The following is a 17,612-nucleotide window of genomic DNA, read 5'->3' on the forward strand; positions in this document are numbered from 1 at the left end:
ATTTTGGAGAGAGACTAAACCCAGCTTCGGATGGGCAAAGTGGTCTCTGATGCCCTCCCCTAAGGAGGAAAAGAGCTAGGAGGGCCCCTCGTCTACAGGAGATGCTCCGACCCAGAGTGGCTGGTGGTCACCTTGATGGGACCGAACTGCTCAAGTCCTCAGAGCTGGAATTCTTCTCTTCCCTTTTGACCTAGCTTCTTCCTTTCTTTTTTCTTACCTGCAGCAAACCACTTCTCCTGGGACCCAGGGTGGAAGGGTGGCTGGCCTCCCTCACCAGGGAGCTCACTATTGTTTAATTAGTACTTGTAAAGGACTGTGTATTATTAAATTACTAGATGATTGAGATGAAGCCTTGAGGGTTTTCAAAATCTGTCCTTCCGCTCTCCTTAAATAGGTTGGAGGGACTTGCCTGGAGGGACAGAGAAAAGAGGTTGCTTGGGAACTGTCTTGTGGTGGGGCTGCCCCCTTCTCCAAGGGCGGCACCACAAAGAGACCCTAAAGAGTTTCCTGCAACTGCTTGGCTTGTCTTTGGTGCTTGAAAGCCACCATTCCAGATGTGTTTGTTTTGAACTTAGGAATCTTTTCATTTTATAATGCAGCAACTCTCAAAAAGAGTAACTAGAAGAGGCAGAAAAACAGTGATAAGAGCTAAAATGTACTGAGCCCTCCGATGGAGGGTGAAAGAGGAGAGTGAAAAAGTTGGCTTAAATCTCAACATTCAAAAAACTAAGATCATGGCATCTGGTCCCATCACTTCATGGCAAATAGATGGGGAAAAAGTGAAACAGTGACAGATTTTATTTTCTTGGGCTCCAAAATCACTGTGGATGGTGACTGCAGCCATGAAATTAAAAGACACTTGCTCCTCGGAAGAAAAGCTACGACAAACCTAGACAGCATATTAAAAAGCAGAGACATCACTGTGCCGACAAAGGTCCATCTAGTCAAAGCTATGGTTTTTCCAGTAGTCATGTGCAGATGTGAGAATTGGACCAGAAAGAAGGTTGAGCATTGAAGAATTGATGCTTTTGAATTATGGTGCTGGAGAAGACTGTTGAGAGTGCCTTGGACAGCAAGATCAAACCAGTCAATCCTAAAGGAAATCAACCCTGAATATTCATTGGAAGGACTGATGCTGAAGCTCAAATACTTTGGCTTGTATATGAGCTTCTACGTGATAAGAAGAGCCAATTCATTGGAAATAACCCTGATGCCTGGAAGGGCAAAGGGCAGGAGGAGAAGGAGGCAATAGAGAATGAGATGCTTGGATGGCATCACCAATTCAATGGACATGAGTTTGAGCAAACTCTGGGAGATAGTGAAGGACAGGGAAGCCTGGTGTGCTGTAGTCCGTGGGGTCACAAACAGTGGTACACAATTTAATGACTGAACAACTCTCATGGTGCCAGGACTGGGCTAAATCCTGGCAATTTATCTCCATCTGAAGAAGGTGGGCAAGAAAGGAAATCTGCCCAGTTGAAAGCTTCTGTGATCAAGGTAACTGTACATGTTATTTCATAGAATCCTCACCAGTTAGATGCAGATATTATGCCCCCATTTCATAGATGAGTAAATAATGTAAGAATGGTTTATGCAGTTGTCTAGGTCACATATTCATATGTGACAGAGCCAAAATTTGAATACTTCTGGTGAGACCAAGATGCCCCCTTATGCAAGGTACAGGGTCTCACCAGGGAGTGGAGGCAGTTTGAAGAAACGCCCCAGACCATACTGATACAGGTCCTGATTAGCTGGTGGAAGAGGGGATGGCATCCCCCGTCAGCAGTTCGAGAGCTGACTTGCTAAAATGAGTTTATCATATTCCTTTCAGAGAGGGGGTTCACAGTAAAACAGTGGTTGCCCAGTGGGGATGATTTTGTTTCCCCTTCAACCTGCAAAAGGGGACATATGCCAATTTCTGGAGATGTTTTTTCCCACCGCGACGTGGTAGCGGGTTTCCACTGTCAACTCGTGGGTAGAGATAAGGATGCTGATCAGTGCCTAGCAGCACACGGGCCTGCTCTCCACAACAAAGATGTATCAGATGTGATGTGAGCAACAGCTACATTGAAACATTCCCAATTCGAGCAAGGAGGGATGGGAATGAAAAAGAGAAGGAAAGTCTGAAGCATTTATTTCTTAGAAAGAAGAGCATTATCTCTCTTTCTAATGAAGCAAATAACCCGTGCCCAGTTGTTAAAACCAAACAAACCCAAACGATACCCAAGAGTATAGAAAGGTATAGAAGTATAACTAAAAATTACCCCCATTTCTAACATTTAGGGGGAAAAAAGTGCTGTTGACATTTTGGAGCGTTTGGAGCACATCCTTTCCAATATTTTTAAAGAACAATTATACTTTTTTAAAAAAAAGAACTCTATAATGCATGCTGTTTTGTAGCCAGCAATAAAATGACATGAACAGCCAGATCACATTAGAAAGATGCTTCTTGTGAAGAGGGGTATGTGAGTTGCCTTCAAAGAAGAAAAGACTATAACACAGCGGTATCAGATCCTTCCCTCAGATATGCCTCATCTGGCTTCCAGATTGTCGTCACTTTTGCTGCTGGGGGGTGGGGGTGGCCAGTAAAGCCTGGTGGGATTAGGAGGGTCTCACAGGCCCTTACACACTAGCACTCACATAAACAGAGTCCTTTGCTGGGTGGGATGGAGGAATGTGCTTGCTTGCTCTGCATACAGACGGTCAAGAACCTGGACCATCTCTAGGTGTGGGACAATGTGTCTAAGAATGCAGGCCTAGAGAAAGACTACGTTTCCACGAGAGGCGTTTCTGGGAGGGGTACTGTGCTTCTTATGGGGTTTTGGGGTCATTATAATCTCTCCCTCTCGGCATCTTGGAACCTTTAAGAAATAACGATTAATGCCTTCGCTCCTGCACTAGGTATTTACAGCGTGCCCTCAGGCCACCAACAGACCGAGTTTGCTCGATGACTCGCTGGAAGCCTTGCTCCTTGTTTCTGGCTGCAGGCTGTTGTCTGTATGCAATCCACACTCCAGACCCGGAACTCATCATTCATCCTTCTTCCCTTTCCCTATCAAAATGAGTGTTTCATTAGGAAATATAATCCACAAATATCATTGGAATGCGCAGAAGCAATTGGCATTTTTGTGAGGCAGGGGGAAGCTGATTCTAACCCAGTCTCAAATGATTTGATCAACATAGATTTAGACCTTCCTCTGCGCTTCGCTGGTGGCTCAGAGGTAAAGAATCTGCCTGCAACGCCTGAGACCTGGGTTCGATCCCTAGGTCGGGAAAATCCCCTGCAGAAGGAAATGGCAATCCATAGGAGTATTCTTGCCTGGAGAATTCCATAGACACAGGAGCCTGGCAGGCTACAGTCCATGGGATTGCAGAGTCAGACATGACTGAGCGACTAACACTTTCACTTTCTTTCAAGGACAGGCTGGGGCTTAAAGCTGCTCTAGATTCCTGGGGGTACAGGTCTGAAATCTTCACACCCTGGTCCTGGGTGTCTCCTTGAATCCTCCTCCATCCCACAATGCCTTTGGCCAGAAGCAGGTGTGTTAGCCCACACCTAGATACATTACAAGGGGAACAATGGTATGGTCCTCTCCTGAAATTTCACCTGCTGTGTCCCTTGAATAGATGTAAACCACCTTAAGAGATTGCTCAATGCTGGTGGACACAGTCCTTGCCTCAAGTTAAAGTACCTATGTCTTTGGGGGAGGAGATTTAGTATCCATGACATCTCTGAACAGAACAACGGGTTTGAGTGGGCAAGGATGTTCCCTGAAAATGGATGGGGTCACTGAAGCTTGTTTTTTTTTTTTTTTTTTTTTTAATAAAAACAGGAAAGGAAAGAAAAGAAAACCTCAGGCATTTTAATATGTTAAATACACACTCAATTATTAATTCTAAAGACTTCAACACATCAACCTAGATGAAACTTTTTTCACCTCTTTCTTGCCTTTTTCCCCCTTCTCAGAAACATTTAGACCTACCCTATGGCAATGACTATCAGGCAGTCTCTGCCCTGTATATCAGGGTAGCACAAATAATTCAGCATAAAGCAGCTCGGTTCCTGTAGCTTGGCATTAGGATAAGTATATCTTAAGAAAGTTCTTATGCAGACTTGGCTCCAGGCAATAAAACGTCATAGACGTATAACTGTAGCAAGCGAAATTTCTAGGGAGCAAATTAGGCTGAAAACATCTTCTAGAGACAGCTAGAAAGGAAAAGTACACCACCCCCAAATAAGGCAAGTAATGCAGTAAATGTTTCATTTATTGGCCTTCTTCCATTACTATTAGGGTTAAAAGACATCTTGTCAATAAGAAAGGTATATTTATGGAGGACTGATGCCTTCCAAAAGGCTTCTCCTGTCACAAATGCCTATAGCGGTAGTGATCAGCTTATGAAGGCAGGTGATGAAACCCTGTACAAATGCATACGTCTTCCCATTAACACTTGGATCATCAGGCATTACTGTCACTTTATTACCTGGACCTGTCATTAGCTGAAGCAAGGTGATCAAGCCAAATGCTTCAGAATAGTGCCCCAAACAGAACAGTGTTCCTCAGGGTTTCAAAAAGAGGGTGTGTGCCTCTCTGAGTCCCTTGATAGAATCATTGGGGGGGGGGGGGGGTTGAATAAAAGGTTTCCTGTGAAGTGGACCCTTTTTAAAAAATATTTTTATTTAATTAATTAATTTATTTATGGCTGTGCTGGGTCTTTGCTGCTGCACAGGCTTTCATTCAGTTGCGACGAGTGGGGATTACTCTCTAGTTGCGGTGCTCCAGCTTCTTACTGCGGTGTCTTCTCTTGTTGCCTAGCACATGCTCTAGGATGCATGGGTTTCAGTAGTTGTGGTTCCTGGGAGTCCTAGAGCACAGGCTTAATAATTGTGGTGCCTGGGCTTAGCTGCTCTGTGGCATGCGGGATCTTCCCGGACCAGGGATCGAACTCATGTCTCCTGCATTGGCAGGCAGGCTCCTCACCACTGAGCCACCAGGGAAGCCTGAAGTGGGCCCTGTTTGCCTATCTCTTCCTCTCACTAAAATTGAAAACTCTCAGGGGTCCAATTTTTAGTGTTCCTAGGTTGGCTAAAGGAGTAGCTTTCCTCAAGATCCAAATAAGGAACCATTACCCACACAGAACAAAAAGCAAACAGAAAATATCACAGTGGAATCAGGACTTTGGCTTCTAAACATTTCCCCATTTTATAGCTTCCTTATGTTTTCAGATTCTTTTTTTGGCTTCCCTCAGTCAGCACACTCCCTGCAAAGATAAGTCCAACACAGTGGGTAACAGATCATCCATCTTGGAACCTTGATATTTAAAGAAAAATCACACAGCATTCACACACACACACATGTATGCAACACCATTAAGGTTTAATTACTAGAATCTTGCCTGGGGAAGCTGAGTATGGTTGGTGACATGTATTCTCTACTTCTGGTGGAATCTAAGCAGACTATCCTTGTTTTTCCTAAATTCTAAAGCCAAACTTCCAATATAGTTTGTTCTTTTTGTTGGTATGCTGGTGAGCCTCTCAGCATAATGGGGGTATAGGCTGAAAGTATGAAATCGTAGACTTTCTGAATGTTAGAACGGACCTAAGAAAATATCCAGTCCAACCACTTCACTGGTCAGGTGAGACAAGACAAACGGGCCACAGGTAACAAGGCCAATGGCCAGCCTGCTTCCTCCATTCCCCTTCAAGCACAGTCCCGTATTTCAGAGGACACTTACCACTCTGCCATAACAACCCCCGGTAGAGAACTGATGCCTGAAAAGTGATATATATATAAACTGAAACTTCCTTTCACATTCTCCGATAGGGATGAACAAGCAAGAATCCATGGGAGAGGTAAACCATTTAATTTCTGAGGTTAAAATGCAGATTACTAATAGCAACACAGGTCCACAGAGATTTAACAGAGGGATGGTTGAAGGGGAGAAGAAAAGAGAAGTGAAGAAGCCAAAAGACATTGGCTGGGGAGGAGGAGGAAGAAACGAGGGCAGAGGGGCCGTCTACTTACACCTCAGGACTTGGGCTGGCCCTGGGAAAGGGCTCTGAGGGAAGAAGTCCCAGCTTCTTACATGCACAACTCCTTGGCTCAGGCTAAAGTCAGAACTGCTCTGGTTTCCTCCCCATGTTTAGAACCCCTGCTATTTGGGCAGAACTCTTGGTCCTTTAAACTAAGAGTCAGTCATCAGTATCTAGAGAGAGAAGTAGCCTCAACACCTGGATACAGCCAGCGGTTGTTTAAAATTTCACAGCAAATCTACAAACAACACATCTACATTGTAGGCCAACCGGACCTTTCTTTTAAATACTATATTACCTTGCTTTTTGAAATTTTAATTTCACACCCTCCCCCATTTCTCCCCTATCCCCCCCGATTACCTAAAACCCTTTCGGAGACTCAGGGGTAATTGATGCTCTGAGATCTTCCTGGTCTCAAGTCTTTCTATGGCACAAAGCAACACGATTAAATGTGGTGAATGATGGAATAACTCTAAATTTATTAATTGAATCAGAGATGTTAAAAGATTCCTTTCAATGAGAAACATAAGGATATGCCAAAATGGATGAGGTTACTAATCATCCAAAGTCCTTAGTATTAACATATGATAAAAATGTAGGCCAGGACATTAAAAACAGTAAGTATATTCGTTAAAATTTCAATTCGGTATATTTATGACCTTTTATTATCCAGGTAAGTCCTATAAACGACATAGAAGACCTCAGTATCCAGTTTAATTCAGATCAGGGTTGGAGTAAAATAAAAGAACCATTGCACAGGAGAAATTGCCATAAAATTGAGTTACTGTAAATGTGTTCTCATTTAAGTAAATAAGGCCTTAAAACAGGCCTTAGGAAAGTCTACACTGTACACAGACAGACTCAAGCACACCAAGTATACAGGTGACAATTAGCAAGTATGAAAAGCTATGGCCATTCGATAAATGTGTAAATCTAAAGGCAACCAAGTGAAAAGACCAAAAAAAAAAGGAAACTGTTAAATCCATTTGTACATGGATTTAACAGTGAAGCATTTCATTCTTCATGTTTTTACTTGGTGTCTTAAAATAATCCCCTTTCTGTCTCCACTCACCCTCTTAGAAACTGTGCCCGCCTTATTTATTTATGAAGTCTGAAGGTTAGTCCTACCTGCTGAGACTAATTAGCCCTGTGCTTTGTATCCTATGCAATCCTGTCTGATTAAATGTACACATTTGTTTTACTTCTTTTCAGGCTCCTTCTCACTCTACTTGTGATTTTCTGATTAATATTAAAGTTGGGAGTTACTGTGATTCTCTTCCATAGCCTCCCCCCGCCCCGCCACATTTTTATTTTGTCCACATCTTGCTCTTTAGTGTGCAAATGTGGTTATGAATTTTTTCCAGTGCAGGGGAATTCATTGGCCTTGTCAATCTTGGTATCATTATTTTTAGTAGTCTTCTTTCTGAGACCTTAGCCTATAAAACAGTTTTGCTGAAAAGCGAAACTCTCTAAATATTACATGGTAAATTGGCTTTCTTTTGGAAAGCTTAGGTGCTGATGGGCCAGCTGAAAAGCAGGTGAGATGTGTTTTTAGGGGATGGGTGAAATAGTTTAGTACATCTCGGACTCTAGACCAACACTGTTCCTAAAAGAAAATTTGCTAATTCCCTATTGATTTCTTTTTTTTCCCTGGTTCTCTTTGTCCTCTTTCCTGTTGCAGATTCCAGTTCACTTCTCACTGGATATTTGCAAGAAAATGAGTGTTGTTGCTCCATTTTCCAGAACACTGTGTTTTGGGACTCAGGCCTTTTCCCCTTTAACATAATTTTCTTCCCCATTTTGTAGCAAATCAATCTGCTCCCCAGGAGAGAGCCTAAAAATCAACAAATACCTGCCTCAAACCTCAGGTTTTCCATCTCCTCCCTGAGGCCTTCTAGCATCAGCTGGGTTAGCAATTTCCTGCCAGAACCATCTACATCTTGATTATTTGGTCAGTCTTTGGGGGATTTCATTTCAGATCTCCTTCCAGAAAGACTCCAGTACCACTGATCCCTGGGGTTGGTGAACTTTCAGTTTTATTTTCCCTGGCGGCGTTAACGCCCAAACTTTTCACCTCCAAAGTCAGAAAGGACTTTGAATCCTAGCTGATATCCTACCACCTCCAAGGTCAGTTAAAAAAAAAAAAAGAACAACATTTTACACTGAAAAGAATCAACAAGAATCATGTATTTTTCCTTAAGGATATTTTTAATGCCCCTGACAAACACTACAGTATTTGATTGTTTTTTGGGTAAAAAGTCATCTTGGCATATTTATTCTAGTAGAGACTTAGGATTTAACGAAATGATTCACTATTAATAAACAAAAAAGGGGAGGGAAGACCTCGTGGGTTAATAGTTTCTTTCACTGCAGATGACCAGGAACTTTGCCCAGCCCTCCACTTCCCCAAGCTCTCTGAGAGTGGAGGGTTGATCTCTCTTTTTGACCACTTCTGTTACATCCCGCCCAAGGGTGGCTGATTTCATTGCTGGCTTAACCACTAAACCCCTACTTCCCACCCCTTCCCTAATACTCTCCTCCTTTTCTCCTTCCTTAAGACTTATTTCTAATATTTCTAAAGTGCACTTTTTCTGGGCCTCTCCCCATCCCCGCCCCCCAAGTGGGCTTTCCTTCCGCCTTCCTCGACTCGGATTCCTGACGCGATCGCCACCCACCCCCCCTTCCCCTCCTCTCCTACTCCGCATTGTCTTTTCTGAAGCCGCCCCCCACCCGGAGCGAGTCCCCGTTCCCTCGCTCAGACTCCGGGGCTCGCACACACTCAGCGCAGGCCTCTCCCCTTGCACACTCCTCCCTCCGTCTCTCCCCCCCTCTTCCCCCGCCCCTCTCCTCCCCCTCCTCCTTCCCTCCCTCCTCCCTCTCCCGGCGCCCGAAAGGATCATTGTTAGCCGCCCCCGCCCCGCCCACCCCGGCTGTTTATTTATGCAGACGTCACCGGGCCGGGCCCGCCCCCCGGCATCTCATTAAGCGAGTGTGTTCCTCTCGCCCTGTCAATAATCTCCGCTCCCAGACTACTCCGTTCCTCCGGATTTCGATCCCCCTTTTTCTATCTGTCAATCAGCGCCGCCTTTGAACTGAAAAGCTCTCAGTCTAACTTCAACTCACTCAAATCCGAGCGGCACGAGCTCCTCCTGTATCTTCGGCTTCCCCCCCCTTTGCTCTTTATATCTGACTTCTTGTTGTTGTTGGTGTGTTTTTTTTTACCCCCCCTTTTTTTATTTATTATTTTTTTGCACATTGATCGGATCCTTGGGAACGAGAGAAAAAAGAAACCCAAACTCACGCGTGCAGAAGATCTCCCCCCCCTTCCCCTCCCCTCCTCCCTCTTTCCCCTCCCCAGGAGAAAAAGACCCCAAAGCAGAAAAAAAGTTCACCTTGAACTCGTCTTTTTCTTGCAAATTTTTTTTGGGGGGGCAAAACTTTTTGGGTTTTTTTTTTTTTTTTTGGCTTTTCTTCCTACTTCATTTTTCTTCCAAAATTGCTGCTGGTGGGTGAAAAAAAATGCCGCAGCTGAACGGCGGTGGAGGAGATGACCTAGGCGCCAACGACGAACTGATTTCCTTCAAAGACGAGGGCGAGCAGGAGGAGAAGAGCTCCGAAAACTCCTCGGCGGAGAGGGATTTAGCTGATGTCAAATCGTCTCTAGTCAATGAATCAGAAACGAATCAAAACAGCTCCTCCGATTCCGAGGTAGGAAAAGCCCCTCGGGCTGGTGGGGTTCTTAATCTATTTCCTGGGCTTGGCAAATGTTGCTGAGAGGGGAGAAATCGGGGCTGGGGGCGGCGGCGGGGCGCCGCGGGGCCAGGCGGGCGGCGTGTGCTTGTGGGGCCACCATTGCAAAAACTTGTAACCCTGTTTTTTTCTCTTTCTCCCTCACCCCAAACCCCCCACCTCGCTGATCCTTTTTCTCCCCCCCTTCTCCCCCCCACCTCTGCGTGGCGTTTGCCCCTCGCCCTCCCCACCTCCACCCCTCCGGGAAGGCGGAAAGACGGCCTCCGCCTCGCTCCGAAAGTTTCCGAGATAAATCCCGGGAAAGTTTGGAAGAAGGTGAGTACGCCCCGCGCTGCCCCGCAGCCGCCCGGAGCTGCCCCCCCGCCCCCCACCCCGGGGCCCGCCGCCCCGCGCGCCCGGGCCCCGCGCCCCGCTCGGCCCGGCCGTGCGCCGCTCCGGCCCCGGGCGCCCCCGGCCACCTGGGGCACTTTTCTAAAAAGTTTCTCCTCGCTCTCTCCCGCTCCGCGCGGCCGCCGCCGCCGTCCCCTCGCCGCCCCGCCATGTTAGCGGCCAAGAGGCAAGATGGAGGGCTCTTTAAGGGGCCACCGTATCCCGGCTACCCCTTCATCATGATCCCCGACCTGACGAGCCCCTACCTCCCCAACGGATCGCTCTCGCCCACCGCCCGAACTGTAAGTGCCTCCGCGCCCGGGCCCCGCCCGCAGCCTGCCCGCCCGGCCCCGCATGCGGCCCCTGCCCTGCCCCCTCCCCCCTCTCCCTCCCCTTCCTCCCCCTCCCCCTCCCCGCCTCCTCCCCTCCCCGCCTCCCCTCCCCCGCTCGTGGCCCAGCAGCCCGAAACTCTCCAAACTTTTCTGCCTTTTGTGGACTGGGATGTGTTTGCACTTCGCCATGTTCTTGCTTTCAGTTTGTTGCCTCGTGATGTTGGGGAGACTTTGCTTTCCAAGCAGGGCTCTGCTGGGGTGGTGGTGGTGGGGGGGGAAATCAGAAGAACTTTTTTCTTTTTTTTCCTCCTGCGCTCTGATTACCCCCGCCCCCTTTGGTGGTGGTGGTTGTTTCTTCACCCTGGGAAGATGACTGTGTGGCTCTTTCTTTTCTCCCTCTCTCTTCCTTCCCTCTTCTGTGGCGTCTTGGGCTTCCCCCGGTTAACCCCTTGGCTGCCGCGGCCGGGGACGGAGTGACTGGGCTGCGCCCGACGCGCGGTGGTAGAGAGCGGATTGTCCCTCCGGGCGTTTGGACTTGAGAACTAGCGGGCGCGCTGAGCCCGGGGCCTTGGAGAAGCGCCTCGGCTTTCTCTCTCGGCCGCTGATTTGTTTAGCTTTCTAGTGGCGATGGCTGGCTCTCAGCCCTCCTCCCCTTTTCCCCTTGGAAGGTCACGCTTCCTAGACGGGTTCCACTGGAAACTTTGGGGGGCTCCGGGCTTCCTTTTCTGGGGGCCACCCCGCAGGGCCGCGAGCGCCCTGGGCGCCGTGGCTTGGCTCGGCGGCGTGGCGCGCTGGCTGCCGGCTCTCCTGGGCCGCGCGGGGTGGAGAGGCCCCTGTGGCTGCGGTTCTTGGGTTGTGTGCAGCCGGGATGGCCTCCTCCGGGCGGACTTGACGTATTTCTAGGGAATTTGGTGCTTTGGGGTTATATAGCGGGGTCTGCGCTCGCCAGCTTTAGCGAAGGCCCTCAGCGGGCCCAAGGAGGGCAGAGACCAGGGTGTGCGGGGGCCCAAGGGTGTAGAGAGGCTGAGGGAGGCCCAGGGCGCCTGTCCTTCTAGGGAGTGGGCTGCTAATCGCAGGCCACCCAACTTTGAGGGCCCCAGGGCGGAGCGGGGTGCCAGGCTCTGGGGGGCGCTTTCCGCAGCGTGCGCCCGGAGCCCACCCCTGACATTTGTTAATAGGGCTCACCCCCTTCCCCGACCGACCTCTGCCCCCTGCCCTCGCCCTGAACCCCTTCCCCCCATCCCACCCTCCTCTTAAAAGCGTGGATCCCGAATCTCTAGACGCGATCTCTAAACGTTTGTGCCCGGCTTCTCGATTGTTATTTTGCACCTTCTCTGGCTCAGTCCCCCTACCTCTTATTTACACACACACTACTTTTGTCTTTTTCTTTTTCGGTAACTCGAGCTAGCAATTTGAAATAGGGCACTCACTGTTGAGCAGCCGTGGATTCGGTGCTAATGGCCGAGGGCTTGCCGGACGGGAGTCGATCCGATCTACAAGTGTTTTTGAGCATTAAAATATTAACTATCAGGTTTGACTTGTTTTTTGGGGCCCCGGCAAAAAAAAGGCCAAGGGCATGGTAGATCGGTCATTTTTTTACGGCAAGGAAAAAGAAATAATTATAGCCCCCCGCCCTCCCTTGCGCCCAGGCTTCCGCAGGCTTGGAAAGCTGGGAGACCGTTTCAGCCCGACCTCCTCTTACATGGCCAGCGCTATCTGGAGGCAGGGGCCGGTCTGTGGGGTTGCGGCTGGAGGCGAAACACAGTCCGGCTACGATGTATTTTTCCTGGGAGCTCGTGGGCATCTTGAACCGGAGAGTTTGTGTAATGACCAAGCTGACCAAGCGACATTCCAAAGTAACCCTGAGAATTTCTTCCTCTCCTCCCCTCCCCCTACGATGGAAGTCTCTCTGATATTGTTTTAAAATCCACTTTGCCATCTGAAAGGCCATCTGAATACTGAGCTTTGATGACGGGCTTGCTGGCCCTTCTGGGCTCCTTGCAAACTCCTGTCTGTGACCCTTGGCAGGCTTGCCCTACTGTCTCCCTAAACTCCAACAGTTGTGTTGTGCTGTAATTAGGAAACAGGGAAATTGTTAAAGGCAAATAAATGATTTCCCGGTGCGAAAAGGAAAGCTCCCAACCACCCCGTTCCCTTTGTGGGCATTGTAGGAATACTCGGCGTCTTGTGATTTTAATTGCGGACATAGCGGGTGGCCTGGTGCTGTGACATCAGATTGAGAAGACATTTCTGAACTCAGGAGGCAGTTTTAATATTTGCGTGTCAAACATCCAACAGACATCTTTTGTGCACACAGGCTATTCCTCCCTCCTATCTGTTACCTGAGTTAGCTGATGTGCTCCAAAATTAAAGTTATTTATTTAAGCCGGTTAGTAGAGACATGGAAATGAGGCTGAGAGGCTGTTATGTGTCACTCCTGACCTCTTCAATCAGAAGGCCGGCTTGCAATTCCAGATTTGATACAGCTGCCGAAGGAATCTATAGGCAAGATAGCGGTCTTTTCATGCTCATCTGAAATTCTTAGTGCTTCATAGAGTGTGTTTTTTGAGGGCAAGGTGTAAAGACAAATTGGCTCTGTTCTTTACCCTACCCTCCTTGGTGGTGGTGTTTTTTTTTTTTTTTTTTTTTTTGCTTATTTTGTGTTACTTATGAGTGTACCTGTAAGCAGTTACATCCTTTCAAAAGCAAGCTCTTTGGATTCCTGGTTTCTGCTTTTCTATTTAAGAACGTAAAGAATTAAGGAGTATCATTAAATGGGCTTATGATGAATAATACATTATCTCAAGAATAATGCTTTAATTGCTGGAGACGCCATAAAGCTTGATAGTAATAATTTTATTTTAAAATGACAAAGATTTCTACATCACGTTAATTTAGCCTTTGATACAGTAATAGGAACGGCTTTTAAAAAGATTCAAATACAAAAAAGCATTAAGGCGAGAGGTCTGGTTAAGCATATGGGAGGTGATAGAACTGCAAATATTAGAATTGTGGTAACATTTGTAGATACTAAAGATAAGAATACTGTTTCCGTATTAAAGTTGATAGGAAAAACTAGTTTTACATTTCTTTTTCTCTCCTGCCAAATGAGAATATGGGATTTGGTGGCCGAAATTCCAGTTAGGTTTGAAATTCTTAATTAAGGACTTGGCTATTAGAGCTTTTGCATCTTCTTTGATCCAAAGTTATTTGCTTTTCAGCTGAAACTGTTTGCTACTAGGTTGAACAAATAAATAAGCAGCATCTTGAATTCATTTTTGAACTTGGAATCCAGCATTTAAAGGAAACCAAGAGGGGCCTATTCATTGGGGTTTTTATTTAGCTGGGCAGCAACTTCTCTTTCTGCCTGGTGAAAAATGGATGTTTTCTCCTCACTCAAACAACATAATCCTTTCTAATACAAAAGATTTAGACCTTGGAGTGTGAAGGGTTAATGGTGGTCCTTCCCCGTTGTCCTCCCACCCCCCACCTTCACCCCTGATTGTTTTGACAACACTTTTCAAAGTGTGACATTCCAAGCCCCTACATAACAATGTAATATTACTGTAATTACACAGGTCATTACATTTTAAATAGAGAACAATAAAATGCTTATCGCCCTGAAAAAGAACAGGTGTTCTTGCCCTTCTTTGGTATTTATGCTAATTGTTTTTCTTCTCCTTGAGAAATATTTATGGCAAACATGTTTAGATTTCAATCTCAAGGCAGCAGTATTAATTCCGTGCTAATCTTTTCTAAGGTTGGGGTTTAATGTCTGCAGTTTGGATTATGGGCTCAACATTCACCCAATAAGTCATATTTTAATGATTATAAATTTAATATGCCAGCGCTTCCATAGTTTGTTGAAATAAAAGCCTTCTGAAAACCCCAGAAACAAAACTATGAGGCATTCGGGAACCTAGAGTGTTTATCTGGAAGAAGTGTTTTTGGAAACTTGACTGCTGAAGGAAAGTAGCTTTCATTGATGCACCCCTATCTGATTGAGAAAAGATTTGGAGAAAAACAATCCCCCGTTCTGGCTGGGAGTTTTCCACCTTGATTTTAATTTTACTGATATGGATTTCATTTAGAGTCCCTGCTGGAAACTGGTCAGCTTTCTGTTTCTTAAGCAAGCTGTGAAAAAGTTACAGGAAGGTTTCCGGGGGCTGGCAGATCAAGAATGCTGTTCTGTTAGCAGTTCAGGATAACTGCAGTTCTGCACGCCATTAAAAAAATATTTGCTTTAGAAAACCAGCATTTTAATAGTTGCACCAGAGGCTGTGCTTTTAAAGATTACAGTAGAAGCCTTTCCAGGTTTTGAATGTCTCCTTACATGCCACGAGGTGCCTGTGTGCATACGAAAAGCACCCAGACTTCTTGGTGGAGAAATGCTGGTGCAACTTCTCTTACACAGGCTCAGTGGGTAAACTGGAAGGTATCTAAGAGGATTTTACATTTTGTCAGATGTTTCACAACAGGGGCCCCCGAATCACATTAAAAATGCACTGCAGAGACAGGACAGCTGCAAATTTTTGTGCGGACGCGTGTTTCTGGACCATGACTAAAACTCCGGGGACCTTTTCCCCAGCTGTCTGGAAGTTCTGTGGAAGTTGGTTTATTGGCAGTTAAGTCTGAGACAACCTGGATTTAGCAAAGACTCTCCTACACAGGAAGTAGATGACACTATATTGGGGGAAGGGACTTCAGGCAAGGAGTGATTTACTCCTTTTTTGTTTTTTTTAAACCGTGGCGTTGCCAAATAAATAAGCACTTTCCAAGGAAGTAGGTGTAAGCTTTTTAGTCTTGGTGAGTGGAATTAGATAATATCTTTAACCCCATTTATAACTGTTTCGAGGTGACACATTTCAGAAGTTTGGAGAAAGAGGGGGGTGAATCAAATTCTTGAGGCTTTTCTTTTTGAAAGGGGTGTGTGATGTGGGCGTCTGAGTTTCTTCTGGGAGTGGATATTGGCAACCGTGTAAGTCAATCTTCAACTCTGACTTATAATTGAGCACATTTGTGAAGGAAATGGTTAATTTTACAACCAAAGGCAAACTCGCACCTCGACAGGTCTGCTGAAAGAAATGTGCCCTAGTCCTTTGCTGGCAAGCACCACCGGGTCATAAATCCACAGGCTTTATTTACAGCCCATAACACTTATGAATGTTAAGATATTTGACGCCACGTTGGCCTTATAATATTCAAGGTCCGCAGACACTGGCAGTAGCTCAAATTTCTCTCACTAATTATAAGCAATGAGATTGGGGGGGGCGGTGGGGACAGCCCATCGCCAAAGCTGCCCTCTCCCCCGCCTCTGACCCCCACCCCTACAATCGGAGCCAACTGAGACAGACACCCCCTCCTCCTTTGGCAGCTGACTTGTACTTTTCCTCCAGGCTATTGTTATACACATTTATAAAGAGCACTTTGAGGAATGGAAATTCAGTGGGGGCTCTGCACGAATGTTTTTCAAAAGCAAAGTTGCTCTAGGTGTTTGCATCTTTTTTCCTTTTCATCTGGTTTATCCCTTTTTCCTTTCTTTCTTGACTTTTTCTTTTTTGAGACCCTGTTGTCTATATCGTGCTTATTTCCCAGAATACTTAAAGAAACCTGATATGGGAGGCTGCCATTCAATTTATATGATGTTTTACTGAGCTGGAAGGGAAAATGCATACATTGCATAGTGCGCTAGTTAACGTGAGGGTTAAGAGAGAAGTGACATGGAGTGAGGAGACTTGATTAAAAGAATTAATAGATGAGAAAAAAAATCCAAGTTTGCTTTGGGAGTGGGAAGGTCATTCATTTGGGAAATGTGCAGTGGCGTCTTGGTGGAGGACACAGAAAAGTAACAGAGAAGGCAGAGTAAATACTTGGCTAAGAAAGGTTAAAAAAGTATAAAAAGACACGACAGAGATTTGGGCTTGACAAAAATGTCTTGAGTGAAGTTAGGAGTTAGACGTTTCTTAGGAGAGGTGAAAATATCATGACGGGGGTTGGGTGGGGAGTGTGGGGGGATGGTATTAACAACCATATTGATTTGCTCAGTAAAAACTGGTTCCAATCTACTTTTCACCCAAAGAGCTCTATGCAGCAGATAATAACTTGATGTGAGTTACTGTACAAGAGTCTGGGGATGGGACATCTGTGGTGAAGACCCCCGATGTGAGAGAGATGGCCAGTTACCCTGCGGATTGTAATTTATTCTTAAAAAAGAAGTGGGCTGTCCGAGTGTGTGTGTGACCACATGGCTAAGGGGCGGTGGGATTCCGAGGTGTGTGGGAAACTGTGGCAAAGTGGGGCGGGGCTGATGGCTCTGTCATTTCTGGCCGGGTCCTTCGCTCCTTCCAACCCAAACTTAAAGACCGAGGCTGAACGGTTTTATTTTCTAATCAATGGAATGCAGAAACTTACTAGCCCTGTGGGACAGATATGAATCCCTTAGCAGCTCATTACAAAGATGGGACTGTGGGATCTTTGAACGGTTATCAGCCCTGGTGTTCTTCGGTTTTCCTAGGATAGGCTGTTTTCTTCCTTAGGCATATCTGATTTTGGGCTGGTAATTTGGTCTCTTATATTTTATTCTTTTTTTTTTTCCCCTTTGGTCATGAAGTAGCCCCACACAACTCCTTCTACAGGGAAAAGAGATGGCTGTTAGTGGGATCAGCTCTGAAGGAGTTAAAATTGCTTGCTAAAGTTTGGCATCATGAAAATAAATTTGAGGCCTGGTAGGCATTAGTAAGGCACAGCACATTTACAGAGCTTAATTAGTACGAACTGTAATTGTTCATGGTCTGCCAGAAGAAGTAATGTTCAGGAAAAGTGGAGTCCTTCTCCTGCAGTCTTTAGTTTGAAACCGATAAATCACTTGCATATTTGTGTAGTGATTCAAATGGAGCTAAGACCTCTCCCATCCCAACATGTGGTAAATTGTAAAGTCAATGAATTGCAGATGTAGGCTACAGTGAGATTCTCTAAGAAAATGCAGAATGAATGGGAAAGAGTGATGCTATAAATATTTACTGAGAAGATAACTAGGTTCTTGCGTGCTGGGCCAATTATGATGTACTAAATATATTAGCAAAATGCTTAAAAAAATCGAGAGGATTTGTGTGGGTCTTTGGGTGGGTTGG

General features: G+C 46.0%; 1 protein-coding gene across 31 annotated transcripts in view; it reads left to right on the forward strand.

The window, feature by feature from the left end:
• Positions 1–9,048: 9,048 nt before the first annotated feature.
• Positions 9,049–17,612, forward strand: part of TCF7L2 (transcription factor 7 like 2) — a 199,032-nt gene continuing 190,468 nt past the window's right edge. For all 31 annotated transcript variants that reach the window (XM_065923351.1, XM_065923343.1, XM_065923347.1 and 28 more), the window contains exons 1-3: positions 9,049–9,739; positions 10,030–10,096; positions 10,328–10,452. In XM_065923351.1, coding sequence (XP_065779423.1) covers positions 9,551–9,739; positions 10,030–10,096; positions 10,328–10,452 — 381 coding nt within the window. In that variant the 5' untranslated portion in view covers positions 9,049–9,550. The remainder of the gene's footprint in view (positions 9,740–10,029; positions 10,097–10,327; positions 10,453–17,612) is intronic.

Source organism: Muntiacus reevesi, chromosome 2, assembly GCF_963930625.1.
Source record: "Muntiacus reevesi chromosome 2, mMunRee1.1, whole genome shotgun sequence".
NCBI lineage: Eukaryota > Metazoa > Chordata > Mammalia > Artiodactyla > Cervidae > Muntiacus > Muntiacus reevesi.